The sequence below is a fragment of the Tripterygium wilfordii genome, chromosome 22, assembly GCF_013401445.1.
Source record: "Tripterygium wilfordii isolate XIE 37 chromosome 22, ASM1340144v1, whole genome shotgun sequence".
NCBI lineage: Eukaryota > Viridiplantae > Streptophyta > Magnoliopsida > Celastrales > Celastraceae > Tripterygium > Tripterygium wilfordii.
In genome coordinates, this window is record NC_052253.1 from 10,270,844 (window position 1) to 10,298,575 (window position 27,732).

Below are 27,732 nucleotides of genomic sequence, written 5' to 3' on the forward strand. Positions count from 1 at the left end.
GATATGCCTCAACTCGGATTTGCTTTGTGATTTACTCATCTATTAGTGTAAGACATTGGAAAACATTTATTGTTTCGACTGTCTGCACTAATAGATGAGAAAATATTGTGCATGCATGGAGGACTTAATTTCCCCTGACAGAGAAAATTTGGATCAAAATAGGAACTTCTCTCGACCAACAGATGTTCCGGATTCTGGTTTGCTTTGTGATTTACTTTGGTCAGATCCTGGTAGGGAAATCAAAGGCTGGGGAATGAACGACCGGGGAGTCTCGTACACATTGGGGCCAGATAAGGTGTCTGCAATTATTGACATTGCAAGTCTATTGAATAGGCCATTTGTTGATTGAATGTAAATTTGTTGGTAGAATTTAGGATTATAAATGCATTTTGTACTTGTAGACGAATGCCCATGTACAATATGGATGGCACTGGAACATCTCCTATTCAACATACCTGCAATGTCAATAATTGATTTCACATGTTTTCTTTTTTCTATTTCGGATTGAACTGCATTAGGCCGGCAAATACATACGGGTATTATTTATGCCATTGTATATGCAGGTTTGTTCTGGTCTGGCAACTATGGGCATGTTTCCCTAAACTATTTTGTTAATTTCTGAAATGTGAACTCACCTGTATGAACTATTGGACTTTTGAGGAAGATGTGGCCTTCACAGGTATACATACGCTAATGCACACAATGTTCAAGTACTCGCCAACCTCTCATGGTGGTCATACTCCACCCTCCAAAAGCCCACATACAAAAGCACTTTTTTTTGGACAACGCACTAAGTTTAAACTCGGGCCAAATTAGCGATGTACAAACTCGCTCGACAGGTTAGTTGGGTCGAGATCTAGTGCAAATCACTTGAAAATAGTTGTGTCAGCTTAGAACAGAACGTCTTAAATATGGAGAGATAACCAACTCGACTATCGTCAAGTGGTCTACGAAAGCATGACCCACTCACAAAGTACTCGCTACCCACTCATGGTGGTCAAGTGTCAAATGCTCATACTCCACCCTCCAAAAGCCCACCTAATTGTTGAATGAATAAAAGACCAATAGCAGGCCTAGGCCCGTGGACCTGCTTATCCGGTACAAATGAAATGAAAGTCTAGCCCAGTTAAAATAAACCATAAACCGGCCCAGCTCATTTTTTGATGTTTTGACTTTTTGAGCTCCATCTGTAGCCAAGACAAGAGCCGAAAGCAGAAACAAAAGGCAAGGGTCAGAACTAGAGCCCGGGCCTGGATAAAATAAAACATAACGGGCCAAGCCCATTTATTATTCTCCAAGTGGTTTTCCGTAGCCAAGATCCGGCCCATATAAGTAAATCCAATATACATATGATTTCAGTTCGGCTTCACTCGCCGGAATCATCCACTCCAGTTTCATACTTCAGGGAGAGACAAAATAACGGAAAGAAGAAGATGTTTTTCCACATAGTACTAGAACGAAACATGCAATTGCATCCTCGCCACTTTGGCCGAAATCTCCGCGAGAACATCGTTTCCAAGCTCATGAAAGATGTCGAAGGCACCTGCAGGTTACTGGGTTTTTTTTTTTGGGGGTTTTTAATTTGCAATATTGAAACGTTATGTGTATGTGTATATATGTGTGCATCTTCGCCATTAAAAGGTTTGAAGTCTCATACCTTATTTATGCTTCTCTTCTGTTTAGTTGCGGACCTGTGGTAAAGGGAAAATCTTTTTGAGAACAAAAACGTGGATATCCTGAAATCCCTAATTTTGCTAGAGCATGTTTGTAAGTTAATAGGAGAAATTTTGGCTTATTATACGAATTTTGATGTGTTGGGTCTATCATGTAAGTTGAAACAACGAATTATAAGTATATGAGGTTCTGCATCTGTTCGGCTCCCTGATGGAGTTTGAAATTGCATTGCAATTTCCGTTAAATCACCGCAAACGTTTCACTGTGAAGCAAGGCTTTGGACTCATTGGAATGCCGAAGCACATGAAATTTTGAACCTTTTCTATTTTTTTCTTAATTTTAATGAGGAAGGGAATTCAGGGTAGTGTGTTTCGAATGATCAAGATAAAGTTAACTGCAAGACGCTGAATGGTAAAATCATTATGTTTCTTTAGTGGACGACATGGGTTCGTGGTCGCAATAACTGGTATTGAGAAAATTGGACAAGGATTGATTCGTGACGGAACAGGCTTTGTGTCTTTTCCTGTGAAGTACCAGTGTGTTGTGTTCAGGCCATTTAAAGGGGAGATCTTAGAAGCTGTTGTTACCATGGTGAACAAGGTTGGTTGGTCTTTTTTCCTGCTCAAGTATTTCGCTCAATGCTATGACTATAGTTTACCCATTTATGATTTTGGCATCTGCATAAGATCTTTGTTTGGGATCCTTGTAGATGGGATTTTTTGCTGAAGCTGGGCCTGTGCAAATTTTTGTTTCAAACCATGTAAGTATTTGGCCCCCTCATGGGGTCTCTAGGAGTGTTAGTTAACTATGATACTTTGTTCTTTCGCTTGATCCTCTAAAAAACCTTTGTTTATATTTCATTTTCTATAAGTCATATTATTTTATTGGTTTGTCTAAGATTTTCTTGTTTTCCTGCTTTGTAGAATGCATTCAAATGCTTTAACTGTGATCATCTTCTTTTGACATCCTTATTCATATCCATATGTTGTGTTTTAGTTGATACCGGATGACATGGAGTTCCAGCCTGGAGATACACCCAATTATACAACTTCTGATGGATCCGTATGCTTCACAATCCATTTTATTCTCAAGTGAAGTAATGTTAGGATTCTAGATTTGAACTGTTTGATATAATTTGTTTCTCTTTCTTTCTCCAGGTTAAAATTCAGAAGGACAGCGAAGTACGATTAAAGATTATTGGCACTCGAGTAGATGCTACAGAAATTGTATGTGTTTCTATCTCGTTTTTGTGAATTAAGTTTCAAACTCTTCCTTCTTTTTTTAGTTGTCATATTTATTTCTTCCTTCTTTTTCTTTTGCTCTATGAGTGCATATTATATAATAGGGAAATTTTCTTTCAAGGACCTTGGGATAGAACTTAATGAAAAACTATACATTATCATTAGTTTTTTGACATTTTTCTTTAAAGGTGGGCTACATATTTGAGAATATTTTAACAAGGAGCTATTGGCCTTGTGGTAGCCACTCCTTAGGATTTCAAACAGATCGAAGGCTCAAATCCTACCACACATACATTATTAAGTTTCAGAATATTTTTAGTCCAGCTTCTAGGGGGAATCGTTTTGGAAACTCCAAAACCAAAAATTGTGGTGCTTTCTCGTAACGACATAGTGGAGGCACTCAATTGAATAGTTGGAGCCTGCCTGGTCATTTATTAACTATAGACGCAGACTTCCCCTTTGGGCCCTTTCTCATGCCCCTATTAGATTAGAGAGTTTCTATGTTCCGTAATCTGTAAATGAAGACGAAGTGGCTTACGCGCCTACTTCTGCTCTCAAAATATGCATGTGCAAACATTAGATTACTCATTTGCCAACCTATACCTTTTTAGCAGAGCTCCACATTCACTAAAGGGACTCTGTCAAAGCTTTCCTGCTAAGATCATTCATGCTTGCATTCCATGGAGAGGAGGACAACTGCCTACTGGTTCAGTCGTTGCCCCCTCACCATCTTGCCAATATTGTAGGGGTTCAACTGATATGTTCATGATACATATGCTTGTTGTTCATTTACATTCTTCATACTTTGATTTTGATGGATGGTACTCGTTCATGATACAAATTTATGGTCGGTATACTATTGAATGATGCTTCGTATTTTGGCTGCTTTTGCAGTTCTGCATTGGTACCATAAAGGACGACTTTCTGGGGGTGATAAATGATCCTAGAGCGACGGTGTAGTCAAGTTGTCGACTAGTTTTTATATTACATGGGATCACAAGGTTACCTTGTAATTGCTTTTGTTTGTTCTGTTGTATAGTGACCGGAACATCGATCATTTGCTTGTGTTCTCATTTAAAGTCACTTTTATTTGTTCTTGTTAAGCTATTATTCAGGGTACCTTGTTCAGGCGAAAAAGCGCAAGGAAACATTCAAGCAAAGTCGTAATCCTTCACTTTTATGTAATTGCTTTTGCTTTTTTCCTCTTCTTTTTTGCCCTTTTAGTTTAATTACAAGGGGAATGAAGCTAGGATCCACCTGTGGTGGTCTTCAATGTCATACTTGTCTAGGGGTTCCAAGGATAAGCTGTCTACTACTTGATACTTGATTGGGTCGATCGAGCTCCAAAAATCCCTGTTGAAATATAGTGTCTACTGGGTTCAACCACGTCATGGTTACTGGGTGAGCGATCATATGATATCCAGAGAGAACACCAACCACTAGACCACCATTACCCAACCATAAAGGATAGGCACAGTGCCCGTGAGCAAGATATGGAAGGATAGGCACATACCTTCTAACATATCTTCTTCCTTTGTGAAAACTTTTGTATTGCATAGGACTGGATCACCCCAATGCACCAATACGCTCTCTTTCTCCATTTTGGTGAATAGGAGAGCTGCTGGAACTTTGGAAAAATCCAACAGCTGGAGACCCGCTCTATCCTTTTTTTTTTTAATTATAGCTGCTGACTTCCTTAGCCGTCTTGTCTTCTTGGCTAAGGAGGCGAACCCGGCCCGGCTGCGTCCAGCCTTCACTTCAAACTCACTTCCGCCGACGACACAATCATATGCTCAAAGCCTACTCTCTCATGTGCGCATTGGATCAACACATAGCTTGAAAATTTTGTACATGTACACATGGTGTACGTGAAAACTCCAGTGCTTGTACCAACACCCACCCGCTCTCACAGAGGCAAAACAACTATCAGTGAAGGCAATTTCTTGTCAAGTGACTCGAGCTCGCCATGGATAAAGGGACGAGCAGAGGCCAACAGGGTTTGGAGGTAAAGGGTGTCTTTGGATTGTGAGAGAGGTTGCGAAGATGACATGACTGGGTTTTGTGATTGTGATGAGTAGATGATGTATGTGACGTTAAGAGGGCGAAAAAATAGGGTAATTGTTGTACAAGGTGGTGTGTCGAGGAACTCCAAAATAAATATAAACACAAAGAGACACAAATATTTACGTGGTTTGACACTTGTCTACGTCCACTTGTGGTAGAGCTGAATCACTTTATCACCAAAGAAATACAAAAACAAGTAACACTAACAAACCCAAAACCCAATTACACCCAATAATCTCTGAAGAACACTCCGTCTCTCCAAGTTTACAAATACTATCACTATTCAAGTTCTCACTGCGGACTTGTGTTGTATCAATAGTGTTCCTTTTACAGCATGAGAATAACGGGCACAACCCATGCATTTAAACCATGCAAGACCCACCTTTGACTGTGCCAAAAGTAGCAAACTTGGATACTACTACCACTTAATCACTCACGCATGCAGGTATTAAATGTTCACCAGATCACAGCCACACAAAAGTGTTGCGCCGAACTTTCCACCTGGATTTGCACATGGTGAGCCAATTCATGCATGGCTATTTCTTCTTTGAAATCAATTCAATGGCATTTAATGCATTTGAATTTTCTAAGCCACCAAATGAATAGTTGGTGAGCCACTATTCAACACAAGGTGTTGGATCATATAAGATCAAAAGATGGGTCGATTATGTCGTTCACTACCACAGGTGGGATTAACGTCAATGGCGAAAACTTCATACCCACCCCAATCTTTTGCCCAGGCAGCCTCGCGAATGAAGCATACCTTATATATAGCTCCTTGAATGGGATATTAGACTCATGATCTCGACTATTGAAGAATGGAATTGATGTTGTTCATGTTAGGGTTTTGGGTCTCTAAAACCAAATGGATCTCACACTCTCTCGTCCTGATTCAACACAAGACAGAAAGATCAAGATTGGAAGAATTTCACTCTCAGTCACTCGTTCCAGCTTGAAACCCTAGAAGGGAATACATAAACTGGAGGGGTTAACTTGGGGAATTTACCTGATTCCATCCCACGAAGCACTTGACACGTGGCTAATAGAAGGATACAATAGTCACAAGATTTTTAATCTTTATCCCCAATTGCTTTCTTTCTCTTCTCTAGAGAACAAATATGGGGAACTACTCAAAAATATGGTATGCATAATAATATCCAGAGATTGCCTATTTTAGGTAATTCTCATAATTGGGTAACCACTATTTAATTACCTACAAATAATAAATTATTTTTTTGTTAACTTTATGTTATCTCCCTCCTATCTCTCCTCTACCACATCTCTCCTCTCTCTCTTTCATCCTTTTATCTCTATTTTACCAGTCTCTTTATGTCATCTGTCATCCCTTCTCTTCTAATGGGTATCCCGGCAGAGGAGGATATGGAACGAATACCCTAAAACAATCAGACACCAAAATATCGTTTAACATAAAAGAAATTAAAAATCCAATATTAAGATCGCCCAAGAACTTAGATGAAATCAAGAAAAAAAAATGTCCCAAAAGAACATTAGGGCTTCACCTGGGGGGGGGGTGACACTCTTGGGGAACACTCTAATACCCCATCAACGAGCATGGTGCCGATGCACAAGGAATTGTTGGATCCCCGAATTACAGGCTTGTTCCGATGCGGTTCACTACCAACTAATGGATTTGGTGTGCCCAGGCATGGTGCAGATGCACAATGTCAACAATGATATTTTTGTCTATATTTTAGAGAACCTATTAAGGAAATTCAATGTAGATACACTAAGTGTACATTTGTGAACACTGAAGATATTATTGCATGTCATATTGTACTTTCGAGACGGTTTATTTAACTATGGCAAGGAGCCCTATCACGTAAAAAAACAATTGGAGAGTTTATATATATATATATAATTTTATATAAATCATGTAAGACATATGAGATTCACAATTTCATACTGTAAATATTTTGAATAACTAGGACAAGAGCATCCACTATTGATTATTCCATTTAGCTACCTCACGTGTGGGCCCCGGTCTGATAACTGATTTGGCCAAGCTGTACGTGGCATGTGAGTGAACATAATAATAATCCAATTCCAAAATTTTCATTGGCAACGTAGCGCCCCTTCCCCAGATTGCCAGAAGCCAATTCCAAGTCTCAACTCTCAAGACACTCCGTGTGTGTGCATAAAATAAAACGAAAAGAAAAGAAAAGATCATAAAAAGGGGGCCAACCAGTTCCGTCGACACTCTGGCTCCTCTCGTGGCCTTTGGTTTTTCCTCCATTGATCTCGCCGCCTCTTCTCCTCTCTCTTCCCTTATCAGGATTATCACATTGTTTGCCTGAGATCGAGCTCCACTCACAGCCCTCCATGGCTTCGTTCATCGAATCTGCCTGGCTGGTAATGCTCCTGCTACTTCAACCTCCTCACTTCACGAGATTTTCATTTTTATGTTAGATTTGATCATTTCCCGCTTGTTTGTTTGTCTAGATTTGTTATTGTAGTTATTATTTGTGAGATTCTGCTGATGATGTTTGATTTCTACTGAGGTTAGTGACACTAGAGCGGCATTAGTATTTCAATTTACCTTTGCAAGCGACGATGAGAAGAATTACCTTGATTCTCTGTCTCTATAGTTGTTTCTCTATATGCATTAGTATTTTGTGCGTCTCGGATACTTAATTTGACGAATATTGTCTAAATTATATGGAGAATATTATATAAGCATTGCTTGTTGGGAAGATTTTGAACAGTTCAATTGATTCATTTTTATGTGATCTCTGTCGCTTGAAATTGGGTGTATAGATCTTGGTTGTTCATTTTTCGGATTCTGCCCCTTTTTTTCTTTACTGCTTGTATTCTTGAATTTTCTTTTTGAGCCACTAAGGAGGAAGTCTTAGCTCTTTGCTGGAAAATTGATATTTTAGGCTGGAAATTATTGTAGTGGGATTGCTGGAAAAGGACGGTAGGGGTTTATGGGTCAATTTTATTTCCCAGGTGTAGTTCTGATATCTTCAGTTCTACACTTCTACTGGAAGTCAGTGAATAGTTGTTGGATTTATGGATAGCAACCTGGAACCTGGTCCTAAGGCTGTTAATTACGATTGATTGATTTGTTCTGCAATGGATTCAAGTTCATAACCATTGTTTTTGATGTACAAGATCTTAAAAGCATTTTTGACTGTTGAATAGTTATGATATCTTCAGTTCTACTGGAAGTCAGTGAATAGTTGTTGGATTTATGGACAGCACCCTGGGACCTGGTTCTAAGGCTGTTAATTACGATTGATTGATGCGTTCTGCAATGGATTCAAGTTCATAACCATTGTTTTTGATGTACGAGATCTTAAAAGCATTTTTTACTGTTGAATAGTTATGATATCTTCAGTTCTACTGGAAGTCAGTGAATAGTCGTTGGATTTATGGACAACAACCTGGAACCTGGTCCTAAGGCTGTTAATTACGATTGATTGATCTGTTCTGCAATGGATTCAAGTTCATAACCATTGTTTTTGATGTATGAGATCTTAAAAGATTTTTTGACTGTTGAATGATTCTTATGGTCAGGAGCGGCGATTTATGGAACTAGTTTGGTTTGGCAACCCCATTCAATTTTTTGATTGTCCTATTTTTTACATAAATATTATTGTTTTCTGATTCTTTATCTTTTCTTATGCAGTATCTGACTACGCATTTCAGTGACTTTCAATTGGCATGTCTAGGAAGTTTCTTTCTTCATGAGAGTGTCTTCTTCTTATCTGGACTACCATTTATATTTGTTGAAAGGGCAGGATGGCTGAGCAAGTACAAGATTCAGGTTGAACTCTTTTATTTTGCCTTTTGTCTTCTTCTTTAATGTGCTCATTATTCTGAGGTTGCTTGTTCTTATTGCATTTAGTTTTCATTTATAAGTTAGCATTGCTCCTTTCAACTCATCTTTGTTAAATTTATCTAGTGGTAACACTTTTGGCTTTTCATTGACTTGCTCTGCGGGGACTTGTATTCACTTTATTTGGAAACAGCCTTAGGTATACCATTATTGCATTCCTCTGAAAAGTTGTTCTTGATGCCTCAAATATGTAACTACACAGCTATTTGAACATCAATGCTACCCTCTTGAATTGAAAGATGTTTCAACTTTCTCCTCATGGACTTCATGTATGGTCTTAAAGAACTTCCCTATCCTCAGAAGGAGAGGAGAAAAGGAAAATGTACTGCACAATTTTCATAGTTAATGTGTTTTTTTCCTTTGTTAGTAGGCTTACCTGGGATGAGCTATCTGTTCCCTCTTGGACAGTTTTTAGTATAATTAAAGTGAACATTGTGTGTGATCAAATCCATGACACAATTGACGAACAAGTTTTGCCCATTATCCCTTCTCAGTTTCTCTACTATTTTTGGGTTGTTTGCAGACCAAAAACAACAGTCCTGCAGCTCAAGAAAAATGTATCACTCGCTTATTGTTGTATCATTTCGGTGTCAATTTGCCTGTCATGATATTTTCCTATCCCGTCTTCAAATACATGGGGATGCGTAGCAGTCTTCCATTGCCATCCTGGTATTTTCAGGTTCCTTGTGCACTAAGCTTTTCTATTTAGACACCATAATGTTTGATGTAAAAATTATCATGGTCAAATGGTTTTCTTCCCTTATGTTTTTAATACTTCATAAAGAACAGTTAAGAGGAGTCTGGTTTCGGTTCTGCAGGAATGTAGTTCTATCGCAGATTTTATTCTACTTTATTCTAGAAGACTTTGTATTCTACTGGGGACATCGTATTCTGCACACAAAATGGCTATACAAGCATGTGCACAGCGTCCATCATGAGTAAGTGAGAGTTTGAGGTGATTTTAACTGATGTCAATTCCTGAGCAAGGTTATGTGCAATTCTGTTGTACATGAAGTTTTATGTGTATTTATTGCATGTACAGGTATGCTACACCATTTGGACTTACATCTGAATATGCTCATCCTGCCGAGATTCTGTTCCTTGGCTTTGCGACCATTATTGGTCCTGCCATAACGGGTCCCCATATGATAACTCTGTGGCTATGGATGGTACTTAGAGTCCTGGAGACTGTTGAGGCACATTGTGGTTATCATTTCCCATGGAGCCTCTCAAATTTTTTACCACTCTATGGAGGGTGAGGTTTTTTTTTTTTTTTGTTTTTGATGAATTATGGTCATTTTGATGGTTTTTTTTCTTATTTATTTGGTTTTGTGCATTTTCTAGCGCTGATTTTCATGACTATCATCATCGTTTGCTCTACACCAAATCTGGCAACTACTCATCTACTTTTGTTTACATGGACTGGTGAGTTATTGGCTTACATTTGCTTGACCCCTAGCAGATTTCTTGGTTAGAACAAAAGCTAGGATTTTAATTCCAATTCAATTCATGTCATTTACGCACCATAAGTTTATCTCTCGTTCCTCCTTTCGTCTTTTTTTTTCTTCATGTTTTTTTTCAATTTCCAATACGCTTGACATTTCCCTCTCCTGGGAAGGACTGGGGTGGGTGGGTTTGGGGATGGGGGGAAGGTAGATGGATTTTATGAATTTATCCCCATCCTTGTTGTGGCCACAAGATGGCTCAAGCTTCTTTTCGTTGTACTATCACATGGGAGAAGAAGATTAAAAGATAAGTAGATAAGTTTACAGTCAATGCAAGTAATTCAGATATCTTTAGCCCTTACATTGTGGTTGTCTTGAGGTAACTGCTGACACTTGCACATCTATGTTTTTTAGAAGCCACCTGGATGCGAGCAATATGGTTAAGACCGATCTGTGTATAGTGTTTTATACGGTGTTAGACACATTGGTACTTGTCTACCCCCTCTAGCATATACGGATATACCAGTTCTCCTTAACTCCATATATCATTTTGCCAGTTTTTCTTGTTCCATGACAAAATTTGTGCCTGTAATTCATTCTATTTGAATTTGTTTTGGTTTACCATGTCTTGGGCCACTTTTGGTTGTAGCCTTACAAATTTGTGGACAGGACGTCATTAGAAACACTAGATCTTTTTCAGAGACAGAATTAAGAGGCAATTAGAAACATTAAATCTTTTTCAGAGAAAAAGAATTAAGAGGCAATTAGTTTTCTTCAGCATCTTTCTTCCCCACCCAAGAAACTATGGTTTGGTATCTTGTAAGGTAGATGGCTTCAAATGCGTAATGGAGCCATGGAGGGCATATCAGCTTTCCTAAGGCACTAGGTGCTTTGGACGACATTAATATGTGAAGTCTCATTGCTTTATTTTCTAACAAGTTACGTTGCTTCAGGATATGCTCTCTTTTTTTTTCACCTAAAGGGTGAAAATTGTATTTTGCATTTATAGCAAAACTAACTCCTCGCATGCTGACAGTAGTCTTGTGGTTTTCTGTAATGTTCTGTCAGGATATTTGGTACTGATAAGGGTTATAGAAAGTTAAAGGCCTTAAAAGACTAGTGGAGTTGAAGATTGGAGCCATAACTTGAAATAAGAAGATGGGTTCAAGATTTCTGGGCATCGCGGAGACATTCCATCCCTGCCACATCTTGTGTGTGGTTGCCTTTGTTTGTGTTCAGTTACTATTCATGTTACGGCATGGAATTGGGGGAAAGCTTTTCTTTCAGCAATTTGTTCCCTACATGAATGATGTTGCTTTCACATTATTAAACTTTCCATGTTCAGTATACGTTTCGTGTCGCTCACCTGTTATGCTGGACATTAGTGGTTTATAGATTATGCTAACTCGTTTTATTTGCGTCAAAATCTTTTGGTGGTGGTTGCTTATCTCCAAAGAGAATTTGGAGGTTTTCCATAATTTCGCGACACCACTGAGTTGCTGTTTATAGGCCATCAGACTTGTGCAGAACTGGAGATGGCAAACACTAGTAATGGAGTGTGTTCTATTATCTCTTTCAGGTGTACTGCCACGACTTTTGAAGTGAGCAACATGCTTCTTGCTTTTGTTATGTTTCATTTGCTTTTGGTACGTTTCAATAAATATATATGCTTGACGCAGAAATTCCAGCAATACCGATACTGCGGACTAAAATTCTTTGACAAAAAGCTCACTAGCCATTTTTCTTTAGTAGTTTTTTATTTTCAAGCTTGAAACTTACTGCCTGACCTACTTCGCTTGGTGTGTGAGATGCCGAAACTTGTTAGTGAACCTAAGCATACAAGTATAGGGTCGTCGCTCTCTTATTGTTCTCCTTCTTTACATATGTTTTTTCCTCTAGAATGATTTGTGGGGTGTATATAATATTGAGCAACCATGATGGTGCCAATTTAGGAGAGCATGGATGGTTTTTATAGTCTTTTTATTGTGCCATGAAAATATTTAAGTTACGATGGTGCTAATTTATTGACCTTATTTTGATAAGTCAAGCATGGGTTTTGCTTGGCCCCCATGTTTGATTTATGCAAAAATGTAACGCACATTTCTCAAAAATCAAAAAAGCAAGCAAATGATAACAGACAAACAAACAAAAATGCATTATATATGCATGCACTGATACACATGTTCCTTCCTTGTCACGTCACCAAATAACAATTCTCAAAATAATTTGTTGGGTCAATTGGCCGGTCACCGTTTGTAGTTTCTCAGTGTATGCATTCACAATCGTTAATACATTATCCGAGGCCAAACCATCTTTAATTCCAAACAGAGGTCAATGAACCTGTCATTTTATGCCACAACGGTCAAAATTGAAAATCAAATGCCAAATAAGCAATATTCGGTAAGTGACTGATCATAATTAACAATTGAAACCAATTTTTTTTTTTTAAAAAAAATGAGTGATGAAATTGAAACCTTTCAAAACTTAGTGATTAACTCGATCATAATAATTGAGTGACCTGTTTTGTTAGTGCGTGCCTCACCAGGAAGAAAAGGGATAGTCATAGGCTTGCTTTCACATCTATAAGCCATGTGAACCTAAAAAACATTGGATTACTTCAGGAAACAACGTAAAATTGGAGTCACAAGACTTCTCCAATAACAATGCTCATGAAGAAGAAACACAATGGATCCAAAGAAGAAACATCTTCTCGAGTTCAAAACAGGATTTCCAGATGGATGAAATGGGGTATTATTATTACACCAATAGAATCAGAGAATTCAACCTAGTACTCTTCAAAAGAAAATTAAACAATAAATAAAATAAAAGGATTAAAATTCTATGCAGTCAATATTAAATGACCAACTTCTCTACTTAGAGTGACAAAAAGAACTTTGCCCATGCCATGGATGATTAAAGCCAATAGCTTATCCAACAGTGCCAAGTATCAACACCTTAAAATCGCTAGAAGAAGTCATATTCTAGACAAAGTATACACATACGTGATCACACCATAGGGCTACAGCTGATACTGACATCAAGTCAGAGTCAAAGAACTAAAACAGCATGCGGAAGGTCTACAACAAAAGTTCCCCAGATTCCTTATCTCCAACCACACAGATGTTAGACAGAAATACAGTGAGAACAGAGAAGAAAGCTACTAAGCACATTGTGCTTTACAGTGACTGTTCTTCTAAAAGATCACTTGAAAGAATAAGCATCACTTGATTTGATGTTTAAATAGCGGAAACGCCCAACGGCACAAGCCTGCTCAACCAAGTCATCTAGTTACAATATTTCCATCTACCAATTTACACTAATTGATTTAGCAACAGGGAATCATTTAACCTTCCAAAAAGCAACAGTATTATTATTTAATTCTTTTTTCACCCTATAGGATTAAATAATAGACATTAAAAATCAAATGCAGCAAACCAAACAATAATAAAAAACGATCAACTCAAATCAAAGCAATGAGACCCTCATATCCATAGTTGATAATATCATGAAAAACAACCAAGGAAAAAAGTATTCCCAAACAACTGAAAACAATTATTACCAGAAAATCTAGCAGCAAGTTCTGCATTAAGTTGAACTCGGGAAATCCCAATTTTTTCCATCTCAGCTGCCAGCGGTAAACACAGATCACATTAAAAAATTACCTATATGTACAAAACACTCAAATCCAAAACATCAATTCCAAGAAATAGAATCTAGTTAATAAGATTTAAAGAAAACTTCTAGCAATTTTTTTTTTTGGGGGGGGGGGGGGGGGATTCGAGATAAGATAAAATCTTAATGTGTAAATGCAGCAGCACAGTTAGTGATCGATCCCCTTCTTTGCCTTAAGAGATTCAAGAGCCCCGTTTCGCAACTCTATCTCAAGTTTCTTTTGCTCTGACTCTGCCCCCTCATCATCACTTCGACGAGAAGCTGTCCTTCGAACATATTCACCTTCAGAAGAATCATCATCATTCTGATTCTTTGCTTTAAGCTTCTCTGCACGACGTTGTTCCCTTCTACGGCGCCGCGCCTCACGCTGTTGACGTTTCTCCTCCTTCCGTAGCTTCTTTTCTTCCTTCCTCCTCCTCTTCGATTCCTTCCTATACTCAATATCAGAATCAGAGCTATAATCATCGTCAGAAGCCATTTGTCGCTTCTCAGATCTTTTATGCTTCCTCTTGTCCTTTTTCTCAATTATGTGCTTACCACTATGATCTGAACCAGATTCATAACTACCATTTCGATTATTCTTTTCAGCCTTTTCAAACAGCAAAGTTTGAGATTTATAGCACTGGTCGTCTTCCGGAATTGATACCCGATGTTTGTCCTCTGGCGGAAGGTCCTTGTACAGTGCTGGTGGTCTTTGGTGGTCAGAACTCTCAGAATAAACCACCTTCCCAGAAGACTTCTCACTGTAAGGAACGATTGATATATCACCTATTTATCCCAGTGACCAAATAAATCAACTGTGAGGACAGAAACATACCTTCTTTTCTCTTGCTCTTTTTTTCTTGATTCCATTTTATCAGAAACACGATGACCAGCGAAACTTTTGGGAGAGTTCTCTTCATTGTCATGTACCTTGACAGGAGAATCTATCTGCTTACAGACATCAGATGCATGTGAAGATAGATTCTGATGTTTATACTCAGATTTAAGATCAACATGACCCCTACAAATGAAACAGCCAATACCCCCCAGAAAAACGTGAATCTAGATAAGATACCAACACGTGTATTGAAGGACAACCAGAAATGTATAATATCAAATCTCACCTAGAATTATTTTCTTCCTCGTTGCTTGTGGTGGGACTTTCATGACGGGGTTTTTGCTCTCTTCGTCTATGTGGACTTGAGCTGTCATCATGAACCATATGCTCAATTATCTTCCTTCTAGTACTTTCACATGGAGTGGACCTTCGGAAGTTATAATGTGCCGATACATATATTCAGCAATATGTCAAATAGTTATAAACTTATAATCCTATAAGATGTCAAAAGTACAGTTATCCAAACTAGTCGAAATACCTTCTATCTCCACCTGGAAAAGATGACGAAGTAAACGCTTTTTTACCCAAATTGCTATCGTCCTTTGGATCTTTCTCTGGTGACCTCATCATAGTCCTAGATGGATGATGCGCAGACAAAGGTTCATAAGCAGTGTCATTGATATTTACCTGCACTTGATCAACAAGTGCCAAATATGAAAAAACAGTTCACTGTAAAAGTGAAAATACCTAATCTTTTCTCTAAAAGACTCCTTTGTTGACCTCTTGTTGTACACTGGAGATCTCCTTATAGGTGAACGGGATCCATTCTGGATAGGAGATGGGGAGCTTGATTCATATGCTGAAGGAGACCTGCGACGGGAAGGACCAGGTGATTTCCTGCCAAAACGAATAGGAGATTTGTTTCTCACAAGAGATGGAGATCTGCGAAGTGGACTCGATGGAGACCTCCAATGTCTCAGTCTAGAGGTAGATCTTCGCCGTACAGGAGAGGGCGATCTACGGCGTGTTGGAATGGGTGACCTACGCCGTGCAGGACGAGGTGATCTACGTCTAATGGGTGAAGGACTTCCATGCCGCACGGGGGAAGGAGATCGAGGACGTAGGGACAAAGGAGACCTGCGTCGGACATGCAAAGGAGATCTACGCCGCAAATTTGAAGGAGATCTACGCCTGACAGGTGATGGAGACCTTCTACGCCATCGAACGGGTGAAGATAACCGGTGCCGCACCGAGGAAGGTGATATGTCTCTACAAGGAGAACGTATTCTACGCCATTCTGGGGAAGGTGACCTATGACGTGATCTTGATCTAGATCTTCGCCTAGAATAAGATGATCTCCTTCGAGGAGAAAGGGAAATCGAGGGTGAGTGCCTCCTACGAGGTGGAATTGAACGTCTTCTAGGTGAATGAAACACCCTTTCTGGAGATATGGAGCGCCCCCGAGTTGCAGGAGATCTAGAACTGCTCCTTGACTTATGCCTATCACTGGAACATTTACAATGCATCAACCCCCATAATGTCAGCAAGTGATGAAACATGAATAATTTTCCAGAGACATACATATTGAATAACATGTGTGTCCAGTTACAAGGAACCAAATTGCAATGATTTTACCAACTTCTGGAAAATTAGACACTACCTCGAATCACTTCTGGAACATGAAAGGGACTTGCTAGTCGATCGAGATTGTGAAGCCCTGTACATAAAGACCATCAAAACACAATAAACCCAAGGCATATAACAAGCATGAAGACAGAATGCAATAGTACGGGGGATACCAATGGGAAGCAAAGGAATTATCAACTGAATGGGGAGACCTAGAATCTCTGTACAAAAAGAGAAATGTTCATTACACTTCCATAACTACATATAATCACAACAGATTAGACACTTCCAGGGACGTAGCTAGGATTTGGGGTGAGGAGGGGCACCACAGGGGTTCAGGGGCAGTGTCCCCAAAAATTTTTTTAGGTTATTTATATGTCTTTTGTTAAAATTTAGTCAAGTAAATATAATTTGATATGCAATAGTAAAATCTATACATATTTTATATTCCAAAATGGCCCATCCATAAACTTACATAATCTAGGTGGCAAGCCAGATAGGCATGTCACATAGATTAAAAAAACAAACACACTTTATTAAAGAAGCCACATAGGCATGTCATATGTTTATGGATGTGTAGTGCTTCCGTTTTATATTATTACGAGAACAAGCAAAATTAAAAAATATACATATTTTATAATCACTAGTTTTAATGATCTTGAGTTACCATAGTTCACTCAACATAGAACAATTAATTCAATCATCCTTTCAAGAGAATATATTATAAACAGAAAACTATTAGAAATATGACTCTCAAACTTCAAATATATAAACATCCCAAAGTCCAAACCTATATACTCCATTTTTTTTATTCTATTCAATTCAAATTCAGTTCTTTTTTTTTATTAATTTAAAATGTATTTCTATTTTAGAATATTAGTATTCTATAAGTTATATAAGATATAATAAATGAAAAATCAAAATTTATTACCCACTTAAAATATTTTTTGTGGATAAAGAGATAATGATTTAAAATACAAAATAATTTTAAAAAGAAAGAGAACGGAGCTGCAAACCAGTTTGGAACTCATGCATAATAAAGAGAGAATTATTTAAAATAAAGAAAAAAAGAGACTAATGAGGTTGCAGCTCATGAGTTTCGAACTTGGGCACTATGGTGAAAGCTTAGACACCATTTCCACCAGACTAACAGGAATTTAGTACTAAACTTACACAAATATATATACATAGTAAAAAAATTTTGAAAATCCAGGGGGGGGGGCGCATGCCCCCCTGGAAACCTTGGTAGCTCCGTCCCTGGACACTTCCCTTACGAATTTATAACCTCGATTCATGTAGCAGACTCAAAATGTTTTTGGAATAAAGGCTTTGATGATGATTATGCACATTATCTTCTATGTGATATTTTGTTTCTAGTTCAGTATGATATCCTATCAATAAAAATGACAGCACCGAGTAAATGTTGCCACAACAAAGTTACAAGGGAAAGTTCACACCTGCTTCTTCCACTAAAACCATTTCTCCTGTTGGTTTCTTTATCATCCCCAGAACGAATGCTGGAACTCCTCCGTGGCAAATGCCTTGAGGTGTGCTCCAAATCTGCAATGTTGGCCTTCATTTCAACCCCATTGTCCTACAGTAGTTTGAGGTAAAGGACATGAACCCAAATAATTGCAGAAGCTAGCTGAACGCCATGAAAAACACAAGCAGAAGTTAAAACCAAAAACCACGCTATAAATAAGGCAACTGCAGCATGAATTAATAAGTATTACCATCTTCCTTAACCTCTCTTGCCCGAGTTCTCTGCTTTCATTCTCTTTCTTCTTCTGAATTTCATTTGCTATCCGATCAGCCTCAGCCTGCAATGATTCATGCATCATTCTCAGTAAAACTGGGCAATATAAGGAAGAACAAATTATTCACGAAGGTAATGAACCTTTTTCTTTCGGGCTTCTTCCTCTTTGGCATCCAAGAACTGTTGGGGAATGCCACTTGCATTTCCCTGGGCACTGAGAAGAAGCGTCCAAAGCTCCTTCATAAACTTCACTGTATTTTTCTCCATGAATCCAGTGAGCGGGATTTGAACCTCTTTTCCATTCACTTCCTGCAACAAAATTAATACTAATGATAAACTGGTGCAATCCATGGGATAACAGAGTCATGTAAACATAGAGAAAAGCTCCAAAGTTTTCTGGTCAACCAGCAATCCTAAACTAAATTGATATCAGGTGTCAATTCCAGTCTAATATTACCATCGTACTGAAACGTCTTTATAACACAACAATACCATGGATGAACAAACAAAATATGGATAACTAACAAGAACATGTCACATTGAATTATTGCGGAAAAAAAATACAATACCTTTCCATCAAGGAGACCATATATAAAGTTGATAAGAACTTCATCTTCGAACCCAAGAAGTTCAGTTACCCTATTGGCAATCCAGGGACGGATGACATCCATCTTGACCTTGGTCATGTCAACCTGAATCACACGGTTCTCAATAATGACAAAGACAGACTAGGGATTCCATCCACCAAAATATCTAACACTAAACTAGTTCAGTGAATGAAAAATATGGAAGAGTCATCAGTCGTTACTAGCAAAACCAAAGAAATAACTAAGTTCAATGAAACAAACCAGATGCTCCAATTCTGGGGCAAACTTCTGCGATTTCAACAGCTTCGCTTGCTTATTTGAGAATCGAGTGTCTTGCTCGGAAGACGTACCCTGAATACCATAATCCACAATTACAAACGGTGTATTCGAAATTACGGAACCGAATTCAAAGATCTAGTATATCACGACGTTCTGAGCTTGGATCTAGGGTTGCTCGCATTTTGAAATGAAACTTACCCGGAAAAACCCGCCCGACATTTTCTAGGGTTTTTCTGTGGCGTTAGTTGATTGAGCTAGTGAATTACAGAATCTTAACCGGAGATTGTTAGCATAAACTGGGAGAGAACTAGACAGTGTGTCCGGAGCGAGAGACTTGATTTGAATCACAGAACTCTCGACTCGAGAGTTTATCCGCACTTACGCCAAGTATCCTGTGGCTGCGTTATGGTACTCTACTCTCTCGATGAAGCCAGGAAGGAAAATAATGGTGTAGTTTGGGCGTGGAGCCGTGGACTAGCGATGCCCGATATATTTAGGCTGTGTTTGCTATCCTTTCAATAATTTTGAAAATAAAAATAAAAGACATAAAATTAAAATTAATTTTGGTTGAATACTTAAAGTTGAAAACAAAAATTGAAAACATAAACAAAAAAAAATAAAAAAATATGTGTTTATACTTTTATTTTCATAATAATGAAGTATATCCACACCACTATATATTCACCATTGAAAATATTAACAGAAAAAAAAAAGATGAGAAATAAAACAATAACCCAAAGTATATTTGATCATTATCTTCATATCTCTATGCAATTTGCAATATGAAATCTTAAAGAAAAATACAATCTATAATAAGTGTAACTAGTTCTGTTTCCAAAACTTTTAATAACCTTTTTTTCTTGTTTTCAAAAATTTTGAAAACCTGTTTATGGTTTTCATGAAAACCAAAACAGAAAATACTAACAAACAATATTTTTTGTTTTTAATTTTTATTTTTTGAAAATTAAAAAAAAAATAAGAAACAAAAGTGATACCAAACAGACCCTTAATGTAAGCCCGTCCATCTAAACCAAACCCAATGTCTTGATGTAAGCCCGGCCCATATGTGAAAAAAGCAAGCAGTCCACGATTTCCTAATTCTATCCTGGGAAACGGCTTTAAGAGTTAAGACCTCACCAGGTGAGGCAAAAAATCTCAGCCAGTGCAGATTTTGACACGTGGACCCACGCATATAATCGGATGCAAACCTATTTATATTCCACTCTTTATTCTCCTTTTTCTGGTCCGCTTCTCCTTCCTCTCTCTCCGTCCTTAGCTAGTCGCCGCTCTCTTCACCTCATGTCACTTCACAGCTTCCGAATCCTCGACACCGATCGATCTTAAAGCTCCAAATTCTTATGCTCCACATATTCGATTTTCTCACCTGATTTTTCTATTGAATTTTCTCGAGAAAATCTTCCCAATCGAGAATTTTCCTGGGAGAATCGAAGGCTAGCTAGTTTGTGAGATAAATGACCACCTCAACGACCAGTTCTGTCTACCTCAAGGTGATAGAGGATGTCATCAACAAGGTCCGCGACGAGTTTGTAAACAACGGTGGGCCTGGGGAGGGGGTCCTCAACGAGCTCCAAGGAGTAAAGATTCTTACCCGATCGTCAAATTTCCTCTAAAATTATTTTATAGTTTCTCTATTTATTCTGTTACTAAGCTCTAATCAAAATCTTGGGGTTAAAGTTCTTTGGTGTGTGTGGATTGGATCTGGGCCGACCTAGGGTTTTGATATTTTGTGGAATCTGGGGCTGGATAGTGGTGTTTGAGGCTGATTAAATCTTTGATTTATGTTTATTTACGGAGAGAGTTTTTTTTTCCAGCTTTGGGAGACGAAGATGATGCAAGCGGGTGTTATTTACGGTTTATCAGATAGGTCATCAGCAGCCAAGCCGACCCCTGGAGGTCCTATTACTCCAGTGCACGACCTCAACGTTCCGTATGAGGGTACTGAGGAGTATGAGACTCCCACAGCTGAATTACTTTTCCCTCCAGTGAGTGCAATTTAGTGCGCCTTTACATCCATCATTGTGTCATTAATTTATTTTTGGCATTGGAGTTGAACTGTCTTCAAATTTTGATGTTGGATGTGGATTTCTTTGGACACGCAGACTCCTGCTCAAACCCCTATGCAGACATCCTTACCTGGAAGTGAGAACAGTTCAATGTATAACATTCCTACAGGGCCCAGTGAGTACTCCACTCCAGCAAATGATAGTGTTGGCAATAATGAGTTGAAAGCAGGGAGGCCCAGCCCATACATGGTAACCACCAACCTTGTTACGCTATCCCTGGCTTAGCATACTATTTTGGAAGCCTTTGCTTGTGTTATTATGTTGCGAATATCGATTTGCATTATGTCTCTCTTTCTCCCCAATCAAGGACTTGGTTTTTGTCCATGTTCGAGTAATTTTACCTTTCTGTGTTGTTGGTAATGATGCGATCGATAATTCCTATTAATACCAAAATTTTCTTTGTTTTCTCAGCAACCTCCATCTCCCTGGATGAATCAAAGGGCTCCACTTGATGTTAATGTTGGTGAGTGTTGTTGCTTATGATCAAATGGTTTGTTTTCTGTTGTTCATTAGTGATGGAGGTTGTTCCATGTAGCCTATGTGGAAGGACGGGATGAGGTGGATAGAGGAGCCTCTCATCAATCCCCGACACAGGTAACTTTTTTTTGCATTCCAAAATAGTGACGGTTAATTTGTTTCATAACATTACGATTAGTGTTGAATTTATGTTTTTGGTTTTTGGAGAATCCATCTTGAAGAATATAGTGGTGTGCTTCCTTAGTATAAGATGTTCCTATGTTACAACCTTGGAGAAAATTTCAGGACTTCTTCATGATGTCTTCTGGAAAGCGAAAACGTGATGATATCCCTACAAAATATCAAAATGGTGGGTACATACCCCAGCAAGATGGAGCTGGAGATGCTCTTTCTGAGTCATCGCAGCTTGAGGTATGTTTTCCTCTGAATTATGAATATTATTAACTTCCTTATTGAAGAAAGTGGACCTATTGTGAAATTTGCTAATGGCCGTTTTTATCTGTGTAAGGCTAGGGTTACTTTTTTAGTATTAGGGAAATTTTGAATCTTGCCTTTTTGCAGGTCCCAAGTCGAGTAAACTGTTTATCAAAGATTGCATTAACGCATGCTTGTCAAATATGTACTTGGTTGAATATTTGATTTAGCAAATTTTTTATGTTGCCCTGCAGTTTTAGCGAATTAGATGATAATTATTAAACCATTGTATTGCAGATAATCCTTGAATTTCCAAATTATGATTGCATTTAGAAAATCTTAAGTATTGAATTGAGGCTAGGGATGCTTGTAATTAAAGAAATCGAATTGAAGGTTACTGAAAGAACTCAACTTAAATTATGACGAATGTGTAATTTTTTCTTTCATGTTTGGTTTGCTTCTGTTGTGCGTTAACACGAGACTTGGGTGGTGTTAGTTTGCATAAACTTGGTCACCTTTCTTCAACTGTGCATGAATGAATGCTGGTGTAAGGCTCAATGCAGTCAATAGATGATTTTATGTGATAAATTGAGAGCTGATACGCTGTTTTATGGGTTTGAGACCATGGACCTTGGTGGGAGAATGATTGTGATTCTTGTTAGTCAAGCACAAGGCTTTATTGTATGCTAATAGTTGTATATTGTATGATTGGATAAATATGATGTTTGGTCGAATGCTGGTCTGGCTCTTACTTTGGGGAAACAATAGGTGATGGTGTTAGCCATCAATTTAATGATTGCATTATCTGTTGTTCTTCTGTTGTGCTTATCTAACATCCAACTGTTACAGGCCTCCAATTTTTTCGAAAGATAGTCTGCTTGTTCGTTCTCAACTGATCATTCTAAGTAGGATTTGGTAGTTTATATAAGGGTAATTTGGGGAAACTTTTTATGGTTGGTAGGTTTCAGATTGTATGCATGGTTGGCTGCTCATCTTTATCTATTGCAGAAGTGGGTGCTGGAAGTTTGGCGTAAAATATTTGCTTGTTTCTCGAAAGAATGGTAGATGTAATTCGGATTAAAGTTTGGTTACCTCACTATTACCTTTTAGGCAATAAAATTCAACTAAGACTCATCAATTTTGTGTTTGAATTTAAAAAAAAAAATGCAGGAGGGTGTAAGTTTGTGATGTATCTTTGTAGGGTACCAAAATCAAATGTTCCATGCATTGTGGTGTTGGAAAGTTAAAGTGGTTAGCAGGTGAAGTTGGGCAATATTTGTGGTGGAGAAATGAGCATAATGGAAATTGCAAAGATAGGATCGGGTAGCTGATAGCATGACGATGCTCCAATTAAGATGGTTTGGGGTTATTGTTTTTCTAATGTAGTAATGTAGGACACCATGTTTTGTGGAAACTGAAGTGATGACAAGATGGGTGTAGATCTCATAAGTATTGAGGCATGATAAATCCCTTGATTGTTGAAAATATCCGAGTTTTTTTGGGGATTTGAAATGTAAGATTGCAGCAAGTTGGTTTATGTTTTCTTGACTGGATTTTGAATGGTCCATTTAACCCCTTCTTTTACATACTGTTGTATTGTTTGGTAATCACGCCCACTGTACAAGGTTCTGCCAGGTGGTGGGGTCTGAGGATGACAGATGTAGGCAGTATTAACTTCTCATTGTGGAGAGGGTGTCCATGGTTTGAATAGACTATGATGTGGTTACAATGATGCAACTTCATTACTGTGCGGCTGTGCCCAATGTTTCTCTTCATGCGCATTTATCTTATTGTACAAATTTGTGAACACGTGTAATGCTAGAAATAAGGGCGATATTTCCTAATAGTTCACTCCAAATATGCATATTATCTTTCCATGCTGTATTACCGCCTTACCGGGATGATTTTATTTTTCGTATCCGAAAGGATATAGCTCAATTGCCCCCCCACCCCAATCGTTTTTATGGATCTTTGACTCATTTAACGGTGACTTTCAGGTAAGTCTGGGCGACGGTTCCCTTTCTAGATGTGATACTGACACCACTGCGAGTAAGGAGATCTTGGCTCAATTGGCAAGGTCATCTACTAAGATACCTCAACTAGATGGGCCCATTCCTGATCCTTATGATGATGTGCTTTCTACTCCCAATGTACGTATGACCATTCTCAATTCTTTGAGAACAAAGATTCAAGAAATGTGCCTTTTTTGATGTATTAATCTAATTATTTACATCTACTGGCATATTTCTTGAATCTTAATTGTCAGACCATTAAGATTCAGTTGTCACACTAACTATAGATTCAAGAAATATGCCTTTCTTGCATCCTTACTGATATCACTGACATTTCTTTTTGGCGTTTGATCATTGATATGCTAGATGGTTTTTTCCAAAGAAACCATATTGCACTGCTCTATAGTTAGTGTGACAATTGAATCTTAATGGTCTGACATGTACTCGACATCCATGATCATCTTTAGTTTTCTGCCTCTGCAAACTTAGAATTTATTTAACTGTTAAGTTCTGTAGTTTGACACGTATAGACCCTGTTGCACTTGGAAAAGAGAGGATATGCATGCTAAAGTATAGGTTTACCTGATCAACTGAATTGTTCTAACCCCCAGATCCTGCTGATCGGTTTGTTTCTTCTCCTTTTGGGGAAAGAAAGTTGAATTATTAGTCTCCATGAAAAGTTGTAGCATTTGAAAAATTATCTTTTAGATTATTAAGCAGGGATCTAGCTCCCACAAAAATGATCTCCTTGGATCGTCATCTGATCTAATATGTTTTTATAAAACTGTGAGCATGATAATAAAGGGTTTGTAGCTGAAGCATGGTCGATCACGTGCAGGGTGTCCGTCCACTTTCTTATATCCCTTGTCCTTCATTCCATGTCTGAAGTACTTGAGAATTGTGATTACTAACTCTTTCAATTTCTGCCCTTCTTTGTATGTTTTCTGACCTTGAAGATTTATAATTATCAAGGAGTTGTCAATGAAGATTACAACATTGTGAACACACCGGCTACGAATGGTAAGTTTGGTTGAATAATTGCGCAAATTATTAATTTTATTGTTAGAAGGGGAAGCCTGGAATGTAATATTCTTCTCTTCCTGGTCTACTTGTTGAAAGTAGCAAACCAAAATTTTCGCTCTGATATTGACCTGTCATCTTCCCCCTGCTTCCCATTTTTGCTTCTTCAGAGTTGCAGGCAGGTACTCCTGCTCCTATTGCTCAAAATGATACTGGAGATGATGACGAGGATGAGCCTTTGAATGAAAATGACGATGATGAATTTGATGATGTGGATCAAGGAGAGGAGCTGAACACACAACATCTAGTTTTGGCTCAATTTGACAAGGTAGTTCTTGCTCTTTTATTCGCCATGCATCATTGGCCATTGAACGCTGGTAGTGCATCTCTGAATTAAATGTAAACGCTGTCTAATCTTATGTGCTTGCTGGGAATTGGGATAGGTAACTCGTACCAAGAGCAGGTGGAAGTGCACACTGAAGGATGGCATCATGCACATAAACAACAAGGACATTCTCTTCAATAAGGTGGCTTTTTGGCTTACACAATTGATTAATTTCATTCTTTCCTTCTGTTCTGCTAATGTCCATCATCATCATGCAATTGCAAACTTCAATGATATGTTACATATCTTTCGCAGGCAACAGGAGAATTTGACTTCTGATTTTGCCAATGTCGATTCCCGCTGCCATCAAGTTGCAGTTACTTTTAAAGAAGGGAATTTGGAGGTTCCATTGGGTGTTTTGATGTTTCTTTCATTATTAGTGTTAATGTTGAGGGGAGGGGAGGAATGGGATGGGATGGTTGGCCTATTGTACATAAAGGAAGAGCTTTTTAGCCTATAATTAAGTGGCGAATTGAGGAGTTACCTGAAGTTCTATCTTCTCTATTGGGGATTTGTAATTCCGTTTATACCATGTACTCGGACGTTTTGGCCGATTTAGGAATTGCATTGCTGTTGATTTATTTACTCTTTTTGGCTTTTTGCTCAACATTATGGTTTGGAACAATGCCTTATGCATGAGGTGAACATTTTATGCGTATCATTGTCAAGCTTGAGTTGTGCCATTTAGAAGGTGTTAATCTAGCCTTGTTTTTGGCTTCCTGTCACTTGCCTTTGAAAGATGTTCTCAATGTCCTCCATTTCTTGATTACAACTAACTATATGTGGAACTCAGAAATACTATCTACCTCTTTGGCATAGCAGAAGTGGAAGCGGATCCACTTCCCACTTCTGTTGTGCCAAACAACACATTCGTCGCCACTCCCTTTTGTCGAAGGCGAATCTACTATGTCTTGCCCTCAGCATCACGTCAAACAAAACTACAAATCAACTTCAAGAAGATTCGTTGTCCCATCATTGATCTCAGAAATCGTAGATGTCAGATCACTGACATAGCCTTAAAACCCCCTTGTGCGCCCTAACAGATAATCATGTCCAGATGCACAAGGCAATTCCCCACCTTCGACTAAGTCAAACAGGGAGACCACATTTATACACAAATACAACAACTTATGATGACAGTATACTTAAAATGAAAATTATAAACAATCGTACCTCAATATACATCCGCGTGCATTTTTTACAATTAATTTTCACTATCTTTAATTCAGATTGCATGAGTGAAAATGAAGTCCTCGATGAATTCAATTAGTCAACTAAATTCAACATTTCCTGATGTCTTACACTATCCACAATGTCCTTCCTGAAGTCTTTACACTTTTAACCTAGGAAGCACGAACACTTCTAAAATGACGAAGTGTCCGTGTCGGACACTTGTCGGACATCGACAAACTGTCGACACGCCTCCGACACGTGTCCTGACCGTGTCCTGATTTTGGTCAACTTTTTAGAGGGAGGATACGGTGAGGACACTCCTGGACACGTTTTTGGCTCTCCCTCAGTTGGAAAACAAGGACAAAAGGGATAAATTTCTTAGGCTCTTTTTCTCTACGGAGGAGTTGTTGTTTTATGTCCCACTCACCATGAGATTCTTACATGTAAGAAGTCAAGTCTGATGTGGTGTGTCTACCTTGAAACCCTTGTTCTTTATTGTTGGTCAATAGGTGTCTTTAACCTAGTTTCCATTCATGAATGCTCGTGCAAGGAAAAAAAATGTCATTTATTTTTCTCTTTTATAATTTGAAAAAAATGCCTAGAAATATATTTAATAAAATCAAGCATTATGCAATTCAAAAATATTTGTTTATGTTAATTTTTATATAGGATATATATATTTTATATGTATCTACGTATGCGTGTCCTTGCCTTGTCCATGTCCTACAAAATTTGAAATTCTCATGTCGGAATGTCCGTGTCGTGTCCTTGTCGGTGTTTCCTAGCTTTTAACTCATTTAGTCAATTAACTTCACAATTTCCACTCTTTTTATTGCGTTTCACCCTGTCAAATAATTTTAAAATCCCAACAAAGATGATGTCCTTGATGAACTCAACTTTTCACCATCTATGAAATCCAAAATTTCTTTTTTTTTTTTCCCTTCAAGTCTCAACTCCCCATATTGTTATTTTTCTTACAGCTGTTCCCTTATGTTTCTTTTCCACTTTCGCTCTTTAAGGTTTGTTCATTTCAGTCTTGAGTTTTTCTTTTTTAGTAGCTGGGGACTAAAAGGGAAGAGAACAACAATACATAAATTGACTCACATCATAAATTCGGGACTATGGTTGATCTATAAAACCGCAT

At 38.2% G+C, this 27,732-nt stretch overlaps 4 protein-coding genes across 7 annotated transcripts; 3 read left to right on the forward strand and 1 right to left on the reverse strand.

Annotated features, from left to right (window-relative positions):
* The first annotated feature begins 1,361 nt into the window (after positions 1-1,361).
* LOC119990804 (DNA-directed RNA polymerase II subunit RPB7) lies at positions 1,362-4,121 on the forward strand. The gene is made up of 6 exons (XM_038836906.1): positions 1,362-1,549; positions 2,109-2,274; positions 2,384-2,434; positions 2,671-2,736; positions 2,832-2,900; positions 3,810-4,121. Exons 1-6 carry the CDS (start codon positions 1,434-1,436, stop codon positions 3,873-3,875), a joined length of 534 nt encoding a protein of 177 aa, XP_038692834.1. The 5' UTR covers positions 1,362-1,433; the 3' UTR covers positions 3,876-4,121.
* Positions 4,122-7,055: 2,934 nt separating this feature from the next.
* LOC119990517 (methylsterol monooxygenase 2-2) lies at positions 7,056-11,732 on the forward strand. 2 transcript variants are annotated; one of them, XM_038836478.1, is made up of 7 exons: positions 7,058-7,349; positions 8,629-8,766; positions 9,362-9,507; positions 9,657-9,776; positions 9,881-10,093; positions 10,183-10,263; positions 11,352-11,732. In XM_038836478.1, exons 1-7 carry the CDS (start codon positions 7,320-7,322, stop codon positions 11,401-11,403), a joined length of 780 nt encoding a protein of 259 aa, XP_038692406.1. In that variant the 5' UTR covers positions 7,058-7,319; the 3' UTR covers positions 11,404-11,732. The 2 variants fall into 2 exon arrangements, with proteins under 2 accessions (XP_038692407.1, XP_038692406.1); XM_038836479.1 differs by lacking the exon at positions 10,183-10,263 and having other exon boundaries at positions 7,056-7,349.
* Positions 11,733-13,191: 1,459 nt separating this feature from the next.
* LOC119991990 (serine/arginine repetitive matrix protein 1-like) lies at positions 13,192-19,451 on the reverse strand. Of its 3 annotated transcripts, XR_005466303.1 has the most exons (14): positions 19,222-19,293; positions 19,006-19,095; positions 18,727-18,849; positions 18,299-18,466; positions 18,135-18,221; positions 17,859-17,995; positions 16,575-16,622; positions 16,436-16,492; positions 15,523-16,281; positions 15,314-15,409; positions 15,062-15,202; positions 14,773-14,958; positions 13,843-14,698; positions 13,192-13,550 (listed from the first exon to the last, which is right to left on the reverse strand). XR_005466303.1 is itself a non-coding variant. In XM_038838556.1 (13 exons), exons 1-13 carry the CDS (start codon positions 19,240-19,242, stop codon positions 14,104-14,106), a joined length of 2,508 nt encoding a protein of 835 aa, XP_038694484.1. In that variant the 5' UTR covers positions 19,243-19,451; the 3' UTR covers positions 13,749-14,103. The 3 variants fall into 3 exon arrangements, 2 of the variants coding, with proteins under 2 accessions (XP_038694484.1, XP_038694486.1); XM_038838556.1 differs by lacking the exon at positions 13,192-13,550 and having other exon boundaries at positions 13,749-14,698; positions 19,222-19,451; XM_038838558.1 differs by lacking the exons at positions 13,192-13,550; positions 16,575-16,622 and having other exon boundaries at positions 13,749-14,698; positions 19,222-19,292.
* An 801-nt stretch (positions 19,452-20,252) lies between these two features.
* On the forward strand, positions 20,253-26,133 carry LOC119992315 (transcription initiation factor IIA subunit 1-like). Its single transcript, XM_038839031.1, has 11 exons — positions 20,253-20,618; positions 20,856-21,026; positions 21,144-21,296; positions 21,519-21,570; positions 21,643-21,701; positions 21,870-21,995; positions 23,996-24,148; positions 24,967-25,030; positions 25,201-25,358; positions 25,474-25,557; positions 25,671-26,133. The coding sequence occupies exons 1-11, from the start codon at positions 20,496-20,498 to the stop codon at positions 25,692-25,694; spliced, it is 1,167 nt and encodes a 388-aa protein (XP_038694959.1). The 5' UTR covers positions 20,253-20,495; the 3' UTR covers positions 25,695-26,133.
* Positions 26,134-27,732: the final 1,599 nt, after the last annotated feature.